Here is an 18,583-nt window from a genome sequence, read left to right as displayed (position 1 = left end):
ACTTGCCCTTCCACTTTCTGCCAAGAGAGGAAGCAACACAAAGCCCTCACCATACTCAGCTGTCCGATCTCGGACTTCCCAGCTTCCAGGACTGTGGTCAAAAACAGACCTCTCTGCTTTATAAACTGCCCACTCTCAGGCGTCCGTCATAGTCACAGAGAGCAGACCGAGACACAGGGCTGTGGAGCAGGAGCACAGTCCCAAGGGCACAGCGGCGGTTTGAGTGCAGGCTGTCAAGACCCACAAGAGGACACACGTGTGCAGTCCCTGGAACACAGACCATGGGTACCTCTCAGACATCGAGTGATGGAGCCATCCCTGTAGCACGGGTTAGGCTGCCACCTGCAATGCTGGCATTCCAGCCTGTCCGTGCCCCAGCTGTTCCACTTCCAATCCAACTCCCTGCCAATGCACTTGGGAAAGCAGCAGAAGATGGCCCAAATGCCTGGGCCCCTGCCACCCACATGAGAGACCAGGATGGGGTTTCAGGCTCCTGGCTTCAGCCTAGCTCAACCCCCACCATTGTGGCCACCTGGGGAGTGACCTAGCAGATGGAAGATCTCATCCTCTCTTTGTCTCTCCCTCTCTCTCAGCAACTCTGCCTTTCAAATAAACAAATACACCTGAAAAAAATAAAAGTCAATTCGCCTGAGGCCAGCAGGGGCTTCATCAAATCTACCAACCAAAGGTTATGTCCAGATGTAGTAGGAGTCAAGATGAATTCTACGGTCTTGGAGTCACACTGACCTGAATCTGTTAACAGTGTAAACACAGGCCAATTTCAATCACTCTAAAACTATTAACTCCCTCATCCATAAACCAGTTTGATCCTGCCTGAGTATTTTAAGGATTAAATCAAGTAAAAAATGTAAGAAAAGTCTCTTGTATAGGAGGTAGTATTTTATTTCAAAATTAATCAGGAGGCTGACACTGTGGCTTAGCGGGTAAAGCCGCCACCTGTAGTGCTGGCATCCTATATGGGCGCCGGTTCAAGTCCCAGATGCTCAATTTCTGATCCAGCTCTCTGCTATGGCCTGGAAAAGCAGTAGAAGATGGCCCAAGGCCTTGGGCCCCTGCACCCGCATGGAGACCTGGAAGAAGTTCCTGGCTCCTGGCTTCGGATCGGCGCAGCTCCGGCTGTTGTGGCCATATAGGGAGTAAACCAATGGATAAAAGACCTCTCTCTCTCTTTTTCTTTCTCCCTCTCTCTCTCTGCCTCTGCTTCTGCCTCTAACTCTCTGCAACTCTGCCTTTCAAAGAAAGAAAATATTTTTAAAAATTAATCAGGAATATTAACAAAAGTAAAATAGCTAGTTACATATCTCTCAATGATGCATATGACAAAAATCATTATGATTATTTGATGAATTAGTAGAGCCCAGAAAAAAATGACTAAAAATTAAAAATGAGAACTTTTCTTAGTAGAAGGTAGATTCAAAAGATATTTAGGGGCAGGCATTTGGTTGACCTGGTTAAGACACAGGTTGGCATATCCGCACCCCATATCAGAATGCTTAGGTCCAACAAGAGCTCTGCTTGTGACTCTAGCTTCCGGCTAATGTTCTCCCTGGAATGGCTCAAGTAGTTGGCTTCCTATGTAGGGACTCAGACTGGTTTCTAGCTCCCAGCTTCAGTCCCAGTCCAACCTTGATCACTGTAGGCAGTTGGATGGGATCCAATGGATAGAATCTATTTCTTTCTTTCTTTCTCTCTCTCTCCCTCTCCCCCCCACCCACCTTGTTTATCTCTCTCAAATATTTTTTAAAAGACATTGAGTTAAACACTGGCTTTGCAAATAAAAGATACTGCGATTTAAGCGATATGCTTTAGAAAGAGATTTGAGAAGTCTCCAAACCAAGTGTTCAATCCATCTCTAGAAGTCTAAGAACCAGCCTGTGCACAATGAAGAACAGAGAGGGAGCAAATGCCCAGCTGTGCACTGCCTCTGTGAAGGTGCACGGCCAAGGCCCTCTCGACTGCTCCTGGAGAAAGTTTACAGCCTCAGGCTCATGGACGCCACTGTCTTTAATTTATACTACTAATGGTCAGAGCAGATAAATAGAGCCTGGAGTTCTTCACTGGGAAACAATCAGAGTCAAGTGTTGGCACTGCCACTTCAGAGATACAAGCTTGGGCTATTGAACTTTGCTAACCTCCAGTTCCCTTATTAGAACAGGAACGATGGAGCCAGCCTCAGGCGATTATCCAGGATCACCATAGTTACTGTTGGTTAGAGCACTTAGCATTTGTTGAATGCGCTGGCCCAGGTAGGCAGCTGGTACTTCACAGGTATCTATCATTAAAAGCATCATGCAAGTAACCATCTGCCTGTGCCACTCCGCCACCTTGGTTAGTTTTTTTTTTTTTAACTTTTATTTAATAAATATAAATTTCCAAGGTACAGCTTATGGATTACAATGGCTTTCCCCCCCCTGGTTTGTAGGCCCCTGCAGAGGACAGATTCGTGACTTTCCAGGGTCAGGTGAACATAAGAGATGCGCCACCTTCTCTAACAGTGGTCTCTTTTGTCCTGTCTTGATGGCTTTCTCAAAGGTCACTGAACCATAGAAAGTTGTACAAAACTCCATTCCACAAATCCCAATACCTTCAGTCTGGAAACACAGGTCAAAACAGAAAATATTTTATAAGACCAATGAAGCTTTCATTTCCTTAATTCTTATGTCAATTGTTAATGAAATAGGTTGCAATGATTTCCACTTAATATAGATGGATAAAGGCACCACAGACCATTAAAATTAACCTTTTATAAAGTCATTAGTCCTCATTGAATCTCAGATCACTGCCTTATTGTGATATAAGCTTAATAACAGTAGGGAGCACATTTAACAAAAGTCAACACTGGACTCCCAGTTCCTGGACTAGCCTGGCACACAAAGTATCTGTACAGTGCACCAATGAGTTATTGAATAGGCCAATCAGTAAACAACCTGCATACTTTAGCTCTGAAGTTATTTGTCACTTGTGATTTGCTTTTCTATCAAGTCACATATAAGAAAAGGGGGAAGGTTAGGGACTTTTGTCAGATAGAGGATTTTAGCTTCAGGCTCAGTCAATACACCACAAGGTGCCTTCCTGATACATGTGCTGTTTTCCTCCCAAACTTTCTGCTTTGCCTACCTTAATCCAATCTCTCATGACCTCAGCTATCCCTCGCCAGGCAGTCCCCCTGCCTTCTGCCATCATAATCTCTCACCCCTCCCTCCTTCCCTTTCAAATAAATCAAATAAATCTTTTTTAAAAATCAGTCATCTTTAAACCTTCAGGTCCATCACTGTGTGTGACCCACAGATATGCTCATACATGTAATCAAAACTAGCCTGGTTGTGACATGGAACGACCCGGAAAAGGAAGTCCTACTAGAAACCTTCCTACAGTGAGCCCATTCCTCCCGTCGCTTTGCTGACTGATGGTGAAAACCCTTATTTTTGCCTCCACAGGACCTGATTGACGTGCTGAAGGAGCAGCTTTCTGATCACTTCAAGGATGTCATGGTTGGCCTCATGTACCCGCCACCATCCTATGATGCACACGAACTCTGGCACGCCATGAAGGTAGTGATCTGGCCCAGAAACATACCTGAGGCAGGTGCAGGCTGGCACTTCCAGCATTTCTGTAGATGGGCGGACTGCCCTAGGATGTTCCGACATACTTGTGTGACCCTGCAGGGAGGGAGGAGGGACTATGTGAGCAGTGATGTGACCGTGGAAATGCTGCAGCCAAGGGAGGGAACTGGGCAGGAAGACAGAGCCTCCGGAGCCCATGGCTGGGGTCAGCCTGCTGTGTGGTTAGACAAACCCAGACTCACAAGTCAGCCGCATGATGAGCTACCAAAAGGCATGCCAGAGATGAGCCCAGGGCCATTCAGGTTTGCCTCTCCTCAATGTGTATTTGTATATTGAAGGGGATGCGTTCAAACTCATGTGAACCTTTTAAAATTATCTCTAAAGACTTGGTTCGTTAAGCCAAAATGGGATGGCAAGCTAGAGTCAAAATACAGATGTGATCTAGCTTTATTTTTGTGACCTTAGGTTGGTCCTTTATAAAAACAATTGCTCAAATATATCAGAAGCTTACTTTGCAAGGATTGGAATAATTCTTCTTTCTTCCAAAAAGTCATTTCAGTAAACCAAATCGACTACAAGCTTGTTACAGATTTTGTTATCCAGAGACAAAAGTGAATTTCACTTCTTTCCAGAGGCTGACATTAAGCACCTGTTCCAGGAGGATGCTTGCCAGTGGCCAGATTACCACAATCTGTGAACCACGTGTGACAGGAAGAGGAAAGAGAAAAACAATGACAGAAATGTGGATTTGGGTCATCATATGTACAGATCAGAATAGACAGTGTATAAAATTCACTATTTATTTAGACTACTCAACTTTTCTTAAATGTTGCATACAGTTCCTAGCTTCTTGCAAAATTCTGTGATTAAAAATATAAGAATGAAGTCATATGTTGCTGTATAAATGGGTATTTTTATCAAAATTTCACAGAATGATAAGGCTCCCTGAGGCTTCCCTGAAAAAGTCACGCTGCCCCTGAAAATCACTATCATAGACAAATACAAGTGCACCTCTCTAAATAGGGAGCACAGAAAGCGCTCGGTCCAAATGTTTAGGCAAATTGTACAAAATTCCACATTTAAGGAGATGAAGAGCCCTAAATCCTTTGGGAAATTAAAAGATCTATGTTTTTTTTTTTTTACTTGAAGTTTTATTTATTTATTTGAAGGGCAGATTACAGAGAAAGAGAGAGAGGAGAGAGACAAAGAGAGATATTCCATCTGCTGGTTCATTTTTCAAATGGCTCCAACAGCCAGGGTCTGGCCAGGCCAAAGTCAGGAGCCTGGAACTCCATCTGGGTCTCTGGGGCCCAAGCCCCTGAGCCATATTCTGCTGCCTTCCCAGATGCATGAGTGGTTAGCTGGATTGGAATAGCCAGGACTTGAATGGTGCCCACAGGGGATGCGGGTGTCACAGGCAGTGGTTTAACCTGCTGCACGGCGACACTGGCTCCAGAAAATCTATGTTCATACTTCAGCTTGCTATGGAATGGATGTTCCAGTAGCAAATGGAAATGCTAGAGGCATGCCCATGCTGTTTATTATAAATGAATAAACTGGGTTTCCTTTAGATAATAGCATCTTCTCAGGGTGAAGCGGCTACCCAGTGTCAGAGCCGGAACTGAAGCTGGGTCTGTCTTTATCCCAAACACATGTCCTTGCTTCCTGCCACCCTTCACACCATCAGGAATGCTGTGCCCCCCTGTACGGTGCGTAAGGCACACTGCTATTCCCAACAAAAGTGCCTATGGGTCTCTCTCCTTTCTCGTTCTAGGGAGCAGGCACTGATGAGAACTGCCTCATTGACATATTAGCTTCAAGAACCAATGGAGAAATTTTCCAGATGCGGGAAGCCTACTGTTTGCGTAAGGAAACACGTCTGTGTCCATGTGTTGTACACATACATGAACTTCATATTTCTCAGTAGATGAAACACTCCAGCCTATGAATTTTACAGAACTCTCTAAGATACTTTTACATTTGAAATATCACTCATTCAAGATTCTTTAACTCATCAAGTGCAATGGATGACTGCTGTGCTAAAAATAAAACGATTCCCTAGACAATCCAGCTCAGCACATCCTCCCTGAAGAGTTACAAGCTGCTGTGAGATGAATGCTCTCATCATGACAGAAAAGTCCCAGCAGGTCAGAGGGCAGTTTGTCCCTGACAGGAGAGACCTGCTCAACAGGCAAAACGCAGCAAAGTGCAGTAGTTGTCAAACTGTCCAGAATTCCACATCTGGGGAGACCTTTTAGAATTCTACAAATATATTTGCTATGCTTTACGCACATTTCTTCATTCCTGTAATCTATCCCAAAATCAGATTTTTGTACATTTCAAAAGTAGGAGTAGCTAGTTTTGTTTTTCGCAAGGGTTTAATTTCTTAAGTTCCCATGTATTATGTAGTATGTAACATTGAATGTCAAGAAAATGTCCCAGTCACCTTCAATGCATGTGAATGACAAGCCCTTCCTCAGGGCAATGATGTAAAAATCTTTACTGAAAATAGTAAAATGAGTCGTGGCAGCACTTAGGAAAAGCACTAGAGTGGGCAGCAGTCTACGGAAATGGAATGTGCAATTCTACATTCTGAGAATAAGAGAATGAAGTGACTCTCAATACTGTTTCTCACTTTAGGAATAAAGATTTTTTTTTTTTTTGACAGGCGGAGTGGATAGTGAGAGAGAGAGACAGAGACAGAGACAGAGAGAAAGGTCTTCCTTTTTGCCATTGGTTCACCCTCCAATGGCCGCTGCGGCCAGCGCATCTCACTGATCCGAAGCCAGGAGCCAGGTGCTTATCCTGGTCTCCCATGTGGGTGCAGGGCCCAAGGACTTGGGCCATCCTCCACTGCCTTCCCAGGCCATAGCAGAGAGCTGGCCTGGAAGAGGAGCAACCGGGATAGAATGCGGCGCCCCAACTGGGACTAGAACCCGGTGTGCCGGCGCTGCAAGGTGGAGGATTAGCCATTAAGCCATGGCGCCAGCCAAGATCTTTTTTTAAAGATTTATTTTATTTATTTGAAAGAGTTACAGAGAGAGAATCTTCCATCCACTGGTTCACTCCCTAAATGGCCTCAACTGCCAGGGCTGGGCCAGGCGGAAGCCAGGAGCCAGGAGCTTCTTCCAGGTCTCCCACATGGGTGCAGGGGCCCGAGCACTTGGGCCATCTTCTGCTGCTTTGCCAGGCACATTAGCAGGGAGCCGGATTGGAACTGAAGCAGCCAGGACTCGAACCAGAACCCATATGGGATGCCGGCACTGCAGGCAGAAGCTTAACCTACTACAGCAAAGCACCGCTCCCATAAAGATAATTTTTTAAGACAAGAAGCCTATAGCTTTGTAGTCATTGGGTGACTGATTTCAGTGGTGGGCAGTTTATTGACAGAAAAGTGTTGGCAGGTTGACTGTCTTTCTAGGACTTTCAATCACAGCTTGGGCAGTAGCAGGAAGTAGCTCAGAGCACACTGATGTATGGTGCTGTAGACAGGTGTACTGTAATGTGGCTGTTTTCTTGTCAGAATACAACAACAACCTCCAAGAGGACATTCATTCAGAGACCTCGGGACACTTCAGAGACACCCTCATGAACCTGGTCCAGGTATGGCATTGCACAACTCACACCACTCTGCTCTGTGACAGACAGACACGTGCTATTTCCAAAAACCAGGTCAGAGAGCTGCGGTATACTAGAGGTCAACAGTTAATGCTACACAATAGCCCTTCCTGAGTATCAGCTGTGTTCAAGGCTCTCAGAAACTTGACTTGGTAGAGAGACAAGCACAAATAAAACACAAGTGTTATTCTCAAATAATTAAAATCGATCATACTTACAGGGAATACACACACACACACACACATCTGATACATTCTAAGAAAATAGAAAAGATTAGAAATATTACAGTGAAAATTCATTATTCTATTAGAAATTAATTTCATTTTTAAGACTGCTAAATGAATGGAGGGCTTATAAGTTTTTCTGAGCCTCAGACACAGTATATGAGAAACCCATTTCATTCATAACACCAAAGCATTGCAACATGGATATTCCCATAAGCACATTAGAAATGATGAAACAGAATCAAAAAGTATAAGCTTCTATCCACTGGTGGTCTACGGAGTTAATAGATGGACATCCATTGTTTAATTGAATCCAACAGACCCCATGTGACTGTGTAGCATGCCCGGGGCTACCTACAAAAAATCCTATCATGAAAGGAAGATGACTTCAACTTTAAGTTAGATTTTGTCATTTACTTTATTTTTCTATATCAACTAAATTGTATGTAATTGCTTCCATTCAGATAATATTTTTTTTTCTTTCCTTTTTTTTTTTTTTTTTTTTTTTTTTTGGACAGGCAGAGTTAGACAGAGAGAGAGAGACAGAGAGAAAGGTCTTCCTTTTTCCGTTGGCTCACCCCCCAAGTGGCCACTACGGCTGGCACGCTGTGGCCAGCGCACTGTGCCAATCTGAAGCCAAGAGCCAGGTGCTTCCTCCTGGTCTCCATGCGGGTGCAGGGCCCAAGCACCTGGGCCATCCTCCACTGCACTCCCAGGCCACAGCAGAGAGATGGACTGGAAGAGGAGCAACTGGGACAGACTCCAGCACCCCAACCAGGACTAGAACTCAGGGTGCCAGCGCCACAGGAGGAGGATTAGCCTAGTGAGCCGTGGCACCGGCCCTCATATATTTCTTAAGGTGTTCATCTTACTAGCTTTATAGTCAGAATACTATTTTAAAGATAGAATTATCATTTGTTTTATGTATTTTCTCGAATGTGCTTGTCGCCTGATTTAGCAAACACATGAAGCCCACAATTGGGAAAAAAAAAAATGTCTTTCAAGCCAGGATTTAGGTTTTTTGTTTTGTGTGTAAGGGGTGGGTGTGTGTATGCACATATGTGTACTTGAAATGAAACAAAGGTATATAAATATCCAAACCTTTCCTTTCTATATCAAAAACATTACTGAGTAGTTAGCAAATAATTGCACTAAAAGCCACAGACAGACAGAATTTTGTACATGAGAATGGAAAATTAAGAAAAGATTCCATTGCTTTCATGGAGGAACAGGGGCAGGCATTTGTGAGGGACCATGTGGGCTGTTCACGTCCCACATCAGAAAGCCCAGCAGAGCTGTGATCCACCTGCTTCCAGGGAGTTCTGCATACCACCTAGCCAAAGCTCTTCCCATGATCTAGTTCTCAAATATGGCTTACTTGTTGGTATCTTTGCAGCCGGCAACTCCACCACCACGCCTCTTTTTTTCCCACAATCTAAAGACAATTCCTTGAGGGCTCTGTCAGACAGGAAAATTGGCTGGCACTGCTTTGGGGCCACCTAAACAGGCACTTTGCCTTTCAAAGCCTCTTTGAGTTTCAGCTCGAACAGCTTGAAATCAGTGTTTCATATTCTCTTAGAGGCACCAAATGTCTAAACTTTCTCTTCACTTTTATTTCTGCTTGCAAGCCAGTCCCTTATGCCATGAGCTCATCTCTTTCTTGCAATACACAGTTAAAATCATAAAGGAAATGTCATTTGAAAAGCTCACATGAGGACCAGACCAGGTTGCTGTGATCATAGAGGAGCTCTCCTCCAAGAAGCAAGCTCCAGTCTCAGTCTCCATCTACTGCAGCACCTGGTTTGCATGCTCCCCAAGCGTGTCATCAACACGCAGAAGTAGAAAGGCAATGGGAGCCTTTACAGGCTTCACTGTGATGCATGTAGTCTTGCCTAAATTTCACTGGCCAACCCTCAAATAAGCCTTGTGTTCTATCAGGGGGGCAAAACACAGTGCAGCTGTTTGTCTTGAAGGAAAGTGAAGCACGTTTGGCAATCAGCCTGCAGCGTGCATGGAAACTGTAAAGAGAAATGAACTCTACAACCAGGAAAGGAAAATGGGCCCCAGAAGATGGTAAAGTGGAGAAGAATATGCCAGTCAGAGAAAACGCATAAGGGTGACTACCTTAGGCACAAGAAGTTCTAAAAGGGTAGTGTGTATAACCAAACAAAAATGCTGGGCATTCTCTCCTAAAAGTACTTTTAAAAGGAAAATATCTTTGGATTCTTATCCATGCTTTATGTTTTTTGCACATACTTTCAAATGACCTTTTAGGAGACCCAGCATATAAGTTTCTTGGTTCTGCTTCCCATCTTTTATGTAGATTAATGATATTTATCATATCATCAAAGAGGAAATATCATATAAAGGGCAAAAGTATCTCATTTTAATCTGAATATACCAGATATATTTTTCTATGTAATTCATCCTACCAGGAATAGTTTCTTTGAGATGAATAAAAAGCCAAAGATGAAGCTAACTTGTAGTCTTTAATTCCTTCTATTTTACTTTTGCCATACAGTATGTGCAAACACAATTTAGTCCCATGTGTGTCTGTATTATTTTTGTTTATTTTGCTGAGTTGTTCTAACAAGGAACAAAACAAGCAAATTTAAAAGAGGCTAGGAGGGAGGGAGGTAATCATTTCCCTTAAGACATCTCAAGGAACCTACTCTTCAACGTTACTTCCTTTTCTTCTATCATCCCTCCATTTTCCTCATTTGGGGTGGACGAACACGTCCAACACAGAGGCTGTGGTCTCCTTTAATGTGTATCTAATCATGGTTACAACTTCATATTGTAGTGCACATATGTTTATAGGATTCAGTTGAAGAATTAATAAATATGCATGTCAGGCTAGAATACAAAGTCATAGTGCCAAGCCACATGGATTTAATTCTTTATTCTGTGTGCATGTGTCTGTGTGCACATGTGTGCTGTTAATTTTGAATTGGGAATACTGAAATAAAAAAAAAAAAAAGGAAAGCCAATGCTGAGAAAAGAACATGAGGAGAGAAAGTAATGGAAGCTCTCCAGTTGCATGCGTACTCCTCTCTGGCTCCCAGGACTGCTCATGGTATCACCTCTCAAACTTGGCAGTGAGGCCTCCAGAGATGTTATTACCGGGAGCTTTCATCTACGAATTATTAGCCCCAACAATTCTCAACCAAATGTTACTCCCCTCAGTTTCTTCCCTCCACATTTTTATCTTGTCCCTTCTTTAAGTCCTGTACTCTTTTTTTGCCATTTCTCTGGTACCTATTAAATATATCAAGTGACTATCTTGGGATCTTTACACGACCAAGTCACCCTTGTCTGACTTTATTGAAAGAGTAAAATCACAAACTTAGTTATTCGCATTTCTCAATCCATCATATCTAAGTGTCTTTGGCAATTGACTGCATAGGAAAATAAGCAGATGGACACCATTTCAAGTTAAATGTCCAAAAATACTATCTTTCCAAATGATGTGTCAGAGATGTAGAGCTTCAGGGAATTATTTTTCTCACCAATTTTGCCAGGGTCAGAGTGTACTAAGCTGTCTAGGGACACTGGAGGTCACTGAGGAAACGTCAATGATCCAGAAAAATCTCCCCACATCTACCAACTGATCTTTGAAGGCAGCTGTCTGAAAGTTTCTTACCTTTCCAATGGCAATTTCTGGAATGCCCGCAGTGTGTGCTGGGCATAATTTTAGACACTCGGGGAATTATCAGTGAACAACAGAAACAAAGTTCCCAGCCCCTTAAGTTGTTTACATTCTAGCAAGGGAGAATGCACAATTCAACATAAGTCTACAAAACAGGCAGCTTACATAGAATTTTAGAAGTTGACGAAAGACACAGCAGAGCAGGGTGAGGGAGACAGGTGTTGTAGGCAGGTTACAATATGATATAGGTTGATCGGAGTAGGTCTCCTTGAGAAGGTGAAATGTGAGGAAAGAGGTGAATGAAACAGTCAGTCAAAAAATGAACAGACGTGACAGGCTGTCGCAGCAAAGTGTACAACTCCAGAAAAAAGTCTAAGAAGATAGCCGATGGGTTTGAGGAGTAGCAAGGAGGCCAGTTGGTGCCATATAAGACAGCCAGCGAAATGGATGGGAGTGGTGGGTGAATAGATGGAGTCAGAGACGTCGCAAGTGGTGAGATGATCTCTGACCCTGCGGCCACTGTAAGGACCGCACCTCTTATTCTGAGTGAAATGGGGGAGAAGTCCCTCCGCGCTGAGTCTGAGTAAAGGAACGATGTGATCTTTGGCTTTACAAATGCTCACAGTAGATGCCATATTGTGAAAATACTAGAGGGAGACAGGAGTCAAACAGCAGGCTGCAGAGGGCTGTATCTTCAGTAAAGCCGTGATAGAGCATCTACACAGCCCCTTATGGGAGCAGCGGCAGGAGTGAAAGGTGCCCAGATTCTGGATGTACTGCGGAGGTCAAGTCTGTTGGTGTTTCCTGAGAAACTGGACGTGGGATACGAGGGAAAGAAGGACCTGAATGTGACTCTCAGTTTTTTAGTCTGAGCAGGGAGTGGGGAGTGGTAAGCAAGAGATGTGGAAGACAGGAGTTTAAGGAGTGCCTGTGGTGGTGCGAGACCAGGAGTTGGATTTTGAACAAGGAATTTGGTATATATAATGGAGAATCAAGTGGAGAACTGAGTTGGCAACTGGAATAGACACATCAGAGGTTCAGATGACAGATGTAAATCTGGGTACCAGCACACTATTCGGGCGAGACCACATAGATGGAATCCAGAGCCACAGGTATAGATCAGAGTACCAAGAGAAGCAGTGTAAATACAGAGAAGACGGTCAGTGACTAAGTACTGGGACTTACCGGAAAGTAAGAGGAACCAATTCACAGGAGGAGGAGTAACCAGTGAGAAAGAAGGAAAGACAGAGAGAGTGCCCGATCCTGTGAGCTGAGCAAGGGGCGCGCAGCAAGGAGAGCACAGCGTGGTTGCCCCAGATCCTGCTACCATGGATCACACAGGATGAAGACGAAGTGGTCAAGAAACAGACTTACTCCAAATAGTGATAGAATTTGTTCAGGAATGACCTGAGTGTTTGATGGTTCCAGGATTTTTGTCAATGTCTACTGAGTCACTTACAAGGAAAACCTGTGCTTATTCTACAGGGAACCAGACAGGAGGGCTACACGGACCCCGCCATGGCCGCCCAGGATGCAATGGTAACTAGAGCCCGCACTGGTCCCGAATGCGTGCAGCCTGTGTGGGAGCGGCTGGGTGGGTCTGACGCACCTGCGGGCTGTGTGCTGTTCCAGGTGCTGTGGGAGGCCTGCCAGCAGAAGACCGGGGCGCACAAAACCATGCTCCAGATGATTCTGTGCAACAAGAGCTACCAGCAGCTGTGGCTGGGTGAGGATGAGTGGGGGCTCTTTCCAGCTCCTCCACCGATTATGACACAGAAAACAGAACGTTCATGGGGCTGGGGCAGGGGCTGGGACACGGGTTAAGCCACCACCTGTGACTCCCACATCCCACATCCCATGCCATATCAAGCGCCAGCTGCAGTCCCGTGTCCTCTGCTCGTGTTCCAGCTCCCTGCTAATGCACTGGGAAGGCAGCAGGTGATGGCCCAAGTAGCTGAGTCCCTGCCCCCCATGCGGGAGGCCCTGATGAGCTCCTGACTCCTGGCTTCGAGCTGGCCCATTGAGAAGTAACCAGAGAACTGAAGATCAATTCCTCTCTCACCCCCCACCACCACAACTCTTTTCAAACAAATATAACTTTTTTAAAAAGCAAGTAGCTAAGTAGTTAAAAAAAAAAAAAAAAGAGTGCAACAAAGGAAAGTCCGCTTACTTCAAAGCTACTTATTTTGAATCCTGTTGGTATGGATTTGCTTCACCTCAGGACATTACTAGGGAATAAAGTGTTCTCTATACTTTTATTTTTTGTGTTTACTAAATTGCATAAACTTACAAATACTGAACCTTTTAAAATTGATATCTGTTTTTTGATGAAGAACTTACTCCAAAAATTAGCTATTTCCTGTCAGTTACACTGTATGTTTCCTTGAAAACTGGCTGATGAGCATGGTTCAGCGAGCCCGTAACAGCCAGGGTCACTGCTCCTGACACAATCTGTGTGGCAGCGGGAGTGTCTCAGTGGCCTCAGAAGGACGCTCACATTAGTCTGACTTTCCCCAAATGTCAGTGCCTTATTCCCTTACTTAGAAACAAAAGCATCAACTTTGTAAGTTGACCTCAGAGAAGCTGAGAGTAGAATCCAGAGGCTGGGGAGAGAAGGCAGGGGGGAGGCTGGGAAAAGGCTGGCTAACAGGTGCTTAAGTTACACTGGATAGGAGCAGGCAGCTCTGAATTCTCCTGCCCAATAGGGCAAATACAGATAACATAACGACCTTTGTATTTTTCGCAAAATAAGCTGGAAGAAAGGATTTTGAATGTTTTCACCATGATAAGTGTTTGAGGAGATAGAGATATTTACCCTGATTTGAACACCATGAACCATCACATGGTACCACTTAAACATGTACAGTACTTACATATGTTTTTAAAATGTTAAAAGTGGAAAATATTTTTGGGTTTTTTCTACATAAAGCACCAAAGTCTATAAGAGTTTGAGAGATCTACTCCCTACTACTCTATATGTTAATTAGAAATCATAGTAGAAAGATACTTCCTCACTTCCAATTTGCTGTAAGAATGAATGAAAACTGAAAGTTTCCTGTGTTAAAGCCAGGTAAGTAAGTTCTTGAAATAGGAAGCTTAATTTAGCAAAATTGGCTGAGTAAACTCCACCCTATGCCCCTAATAGAGATCTCATAGTCTTCATAAAACTCCTCATAGATTGTGTTTTAAGATTTACTTATTTATTTGAAAGGCAGAATTATAGAGAGAGAGGTAGAGATACAAAAAGAGAGAGCTTCCATTCACTGGTTCACTCCCTAAATGGCCACAATGGTCAGGACTGGACCAGGCCAAAGCCAGGGGCCAGGAGCTTCTTCCAGGTCTCCGAAGTGGGTGGCAAAGGCCTAAGCACTTGGGCCACCTTTCACTGTTTTCCCAGATGCATTAGCAGTGGGACAGTGGAAGTGGAGCAGCCAGGTCTCAGACTGATGCCCACAGGGGATGGCAGCATCACAGGCAGTAGCTTTACCTGCTACACTACAACGCCAGCCCACATAGATTCTTTTTTAACATATTATCTTTTACTTGATAGGCATAGAGACAGAGAACTCCCATCCATTGGTTCACTCCCCAAATATCCTCAATGACTAGGCCAAGGTCAGAGTGGGGAGCTGGTAACTCAATCCAGGTCTCCCAACTTGAGTGGCAGGAACCCAATTACATGAGCCATCACCTGCTGCCTCCCAGAGTTTTTATTATCAGGAAGCTGGTATTGGGAGTAGAGCTGTGAATCAACCCCAGGCACTCTGATTTGGGATGAGACATGGCATCTTAACTGCTAGGCTGAACACCTGCACCTCTTCCTAGACTGTATGATCACAATTTAATCATCACTCAAAGAATTTTTTTAAAGACTTATTTACTTATTTGAAAGGCAGAGTTACATAGAGAGAGGAGAGGTAGAGAGAGAGGTCTTCCATCTGATGGTTCACTCCCCAATTGGCCGAATGGCTGGAGCTGCACTGATCTGAAGCCAGGAGCCAGGAGCTTCTTGCAGGTCTCCCACATGGGTGCAGGGGCCCAAGGACTTGGGCCATCTTCTACTGCTTTCCCAGGCCACAGCAGAGAGCTGGATCAGAGGAGGAGCAGCCGGGACTAGAACTGGTGCCCATATGGGATGCTGGTGCTTCAGACCAGGGTGTTAACTCACTGCGCCACAGCGCCGGCCCGACTCAAAGAATTTTAACACTTATTTATTCTAATATCTAAGCTCTAGAAGAAGTTTGCTATTGATCTAAGTACGGCTGAGTGTATGTCCTAAACAAAAGGCCCATAAATAACAGCTAGACATGTGCCTCCTGTCGATGTAAATCAGCAGTGAGTCCCCAGGAAGTAGTGATCGAGAAGTAGCGATCATTCCCCAGAAGAGAATAGTAGCTCTTTGAAGTCCAAGATCTTTGCTGATTCCACTTACACAACCAATAGCAGTACTGTCCATTGCTTTACATAAAATGTTCACCTTCATTATGTACAGTAATTAGCAATTGTTATGATACAAAAAAACTCCTTTGAATTCTACCAATTTGTTGAAGTTTTCCAGGAATTTCAAAATATCTCTGGGCAAGACATAGTAGATGCCATCAATGATTGTTACGACGGATACTTCCAGCAGCTGCTGGTTGCCATTGGTGAGTGAGCATAAATATGAGGTTCAGCAGACCTGTGTGTGCCAGAGTGAATTACAGGTGCATGAGTGAGCTCTTGCCTGGCCTGGGTGTTCTCCACTGAATAATTATTTAAAGGAGATATAAACCCTACATAGAGAAAGGACATCAGGAGACAGAATGTACTATACGGCCAAGCTGATGACTTTACTGAAGAACTGAGTGCTCTTCCCAACATCTGTGTCAACTTTCTGACTAACAAACACAGCACTCTCGGATGCTGTCTCTCAGGAATGGTTCTCACACTGTCAAATCCATGTCACATTTTCTGATTCCTGATCCCTTGTTCAAGAGCAGATCAAGGCCAGCCACGTGGCTTCTTTTCCTCCAAGAAGAAAAGGGGTTTTAGTTTTTTGTTTGGGTTGGTAGGGAGGTGGAGAAGAGTTGGTCACCTTCTCCAAAAAGTTTAAGAGTAAATCCAAAAAAAAAAAAAAAAAGAGTAAATCCTACCTAAAAGAGATTTACTGAGTTGTTATTTAGTCGTGATTTCTGCACACTTCCCTCTGCTTCCTAGGTAGAAAAACACTACCTTCCACAGAGAGAAACAGTGGTAGTTATCTACAAAATCAACCATAAGTCACCCTTGCTTTTCTTGTCCTGGGTTGTGACTTGACAGCATATAGTTCAATGACTATAAAAGACAGGTCATTGTGAAATATCCCCATAGTAGGTACGCAGGAATTACTTGGATATGAGCAAAATCAATGAGCATTTTGATTTTCTATGCATAGAATAGCATATACCTGCATGAACATGGAGCAGAGTGAGAATAGTATTCTCCTAGTTTATCTAGTAAAGGCGTTTTAATTTAAGTTTCTATGAAAATGGTCTTGTGGAGTTTACAAAACCCCTGAAAGAGTATATGACTGCTTACATCTTTGTATTTTTCTGACAATAAGGTACATATGTTCTAGAAAATTCTCAACAAAATCTAGTAACCATACATCACATCAAAACCCCGCCATTTACAAACAAGGCCAAAGGAGGTTAAGTGACTTTTCCAAAGTCTATCAGCTAACGAGCGACAAAGTTACAAGGAGAGCTCACGTCATCTGAACCTTGCCAGCATTCTTTCCAATGTAGATCATTGGCACAAAGCACAGACATGAGAGAGGCCGCAGTGGGTATCAGAAACACCATAAAACATCTTAACTTGAGTCATTAACTCACTCAGTGAACACTACTGACCTTTGATGTAGGCACTGCAGACGGAAGAGGAAAGCATCAACAGAAACAGCGAAAGTCCTCGTCCTTCAAGGAGCTCACATTCCAGAAGGGACTCAAGGGCGATTACTGAGTTCACTGTTCAGGAGAGGAAGGAAGATGTGGGTTCACAACCTAAAGCAATTACTTGAACGACAGAAAAAATGTTGTTGAGATGCTCTTATTCTACAGTTATTCTATGTCATAACCTCTCACACATTAATCACTCAGTCACGGGTTCATCCACTTACTCTGTTGAGTGCTACAGTCATCAACTGGATTCCATCCAGGATAGTTGTTGACCAAGGCTCTAGGCTGTTCTAATGCTATGGCAGTTTTGAGTGGGTGACTCCTAAAACTGGCCTAGACTAGTTATGGCCCTTACACGTTCTGCTTAAGTGACTTCAGATCTATCCACAAATCTATCAGGGACTAAAGGTAGCATTTGGGAAGATGAACGAACTGCATGGGGGCTATGTCTTGGTGAATCCCACAATAGCAAAGCTTCAGTAACAATGCTGATAAACTGGGCCTTTTGGAAGCCCTACTTAGTTCCTTTTCAAAGATGACAAACTGCTTTACCAGGAACCAACAGAGTTTCAAGAGCAAGATAGAGATTAAATGAAATTCTGAATGAATCATTACAACATTGCTGCTTCATATGTTTTCTAAGAGTTGTGGTGTATCAGTCTAAATGACAATCAGAGAATAGAGTCTCCAAAGAGTAAAGAAAGACATGTATTTGACAATGACAGAGCATTGTGAAGGGGATATGAGTGTTTTAGTAAACTATGGGAGGGTTCAAGGAGGTCTAGGCAAAGGGAAGAAAGGAAGAAATTTATGCAAGGACTTGGATACAAAGTTCTTTATTCTTGGAGACCCAAGGCAGGAGTTGACATGAGTTCATTGCTGTTGGTTCATTGCTGGACAAGTGTTCTCTCTAGGGCATCTTGTCTGAATAGTTGCAATCTTAAACAGTGTTCAAGATCAGCCTTGTTCCTGAAATCGGTAGATACCTGCAGGTCTGAGTAGTGCTAAGCATGGAGTGCTTGTAGAAGAGAAAGAATCACTTTGGGGATCTTGACAAAGTTGTTATCCCAGACAGGCAGACATGAGCCATTCCTGCATTACTTCCCAGCCCTAATTCTGTCTAGAGATGACAAGAATGATCTCATCTTGGTGTCATAAACTGCCACAAGTGTGATCATTACTCTATGTGTTGAAATCACCATTCAACACGAGGATTGTAACAGCAAGAAAAAAGCATCTCATTGTTTCTCAAACGTTGTCACACCCAGCACTCCTCCTTTTCATTCTGATTTCTCCTAGTGCTCTGTGTTCGAGATAAACCAGCCTACTTTGCTTATCGACTGCACGGTGCCATCCATGTACGTAAGACCCACACGTTTTCAAAATTTCTTCAGAAATGGAATCTGTTTTCTCCAATAGCTATTTTTATCTCGATTATTTAAATATTGATTTCCATTCTTGAACTTGTATGTAAACAGGTAAAAAAAATATATGTCCAAGTGGGGAAAAAAATCATGTTATGCAACAGAAATAAGACTCATCAAAGAAAAGTAGTGCTCTGCTCTCTGTATAGATTTAGGTACCTAAGAAGTG

The 18,583-nt window shown here is 43.6% G+C and overlaps 1 protein-coding gene across 1 annotated transcript in view; it reads left to right on the top strand.

Moving 5' to 3' along the window:
• The window catches only part of LOC133765853 (annexin A10), a 79,918-nt gene that overhangs the window by 56,449 nt on the left and 4,886 nt on the right, over window positions 1-18,583 (top strand). Inside the window, exons 4-10 of the mRNA XM_062199412.1 lie at window positions 3,459-3,572; window positions 5,359-5,449; window positions 7,108-7,187; window positions 12,561-12,614; window positions 12,708-12,801; window positions 15,626-15,721; window positions 18,290-18,348. Of these exons, the coding sequence (XP_062055396.1) occupies window positions 3,459-3,572; window positions 5,359-5,449; window positions 7,108-7,187; window positions 12,561-12,614; window positions 12,708-12,801; window positions 15,626-15,721; window positions 18,290-18,348 (588 nt within the window). The remainder of the gene's footprint in view (window positions 1-3,458; window positions 3,573-5,358; window positions 5,450-7,107; window positions 7,188-12,560; window positions 12,615-12,707; window positions 12,802-15,625; window positions 15,722-18,289; window positions 18,349-18,583) is intronic.

The sequence above is a fragment of the Lepus europaeus genome, chromosome 8 (genome assembly GCF_033115175.1).
Source record: "Lepus europaeus isolate LE1 chromosome 8, mLepTim1.pri, whole genome shotgun sequence".
Classification (NCBI taxonomy): Eukaryota; Metazoa; Chordata; class Mammalia; order Lagomorpha; family Leporidae; genus Lepus; species Lepus europaeus.
Note: the sequence above shows the minus strand (reverse complement) of the source record. Positions and strands in the feature narration are given on the sequence as shown.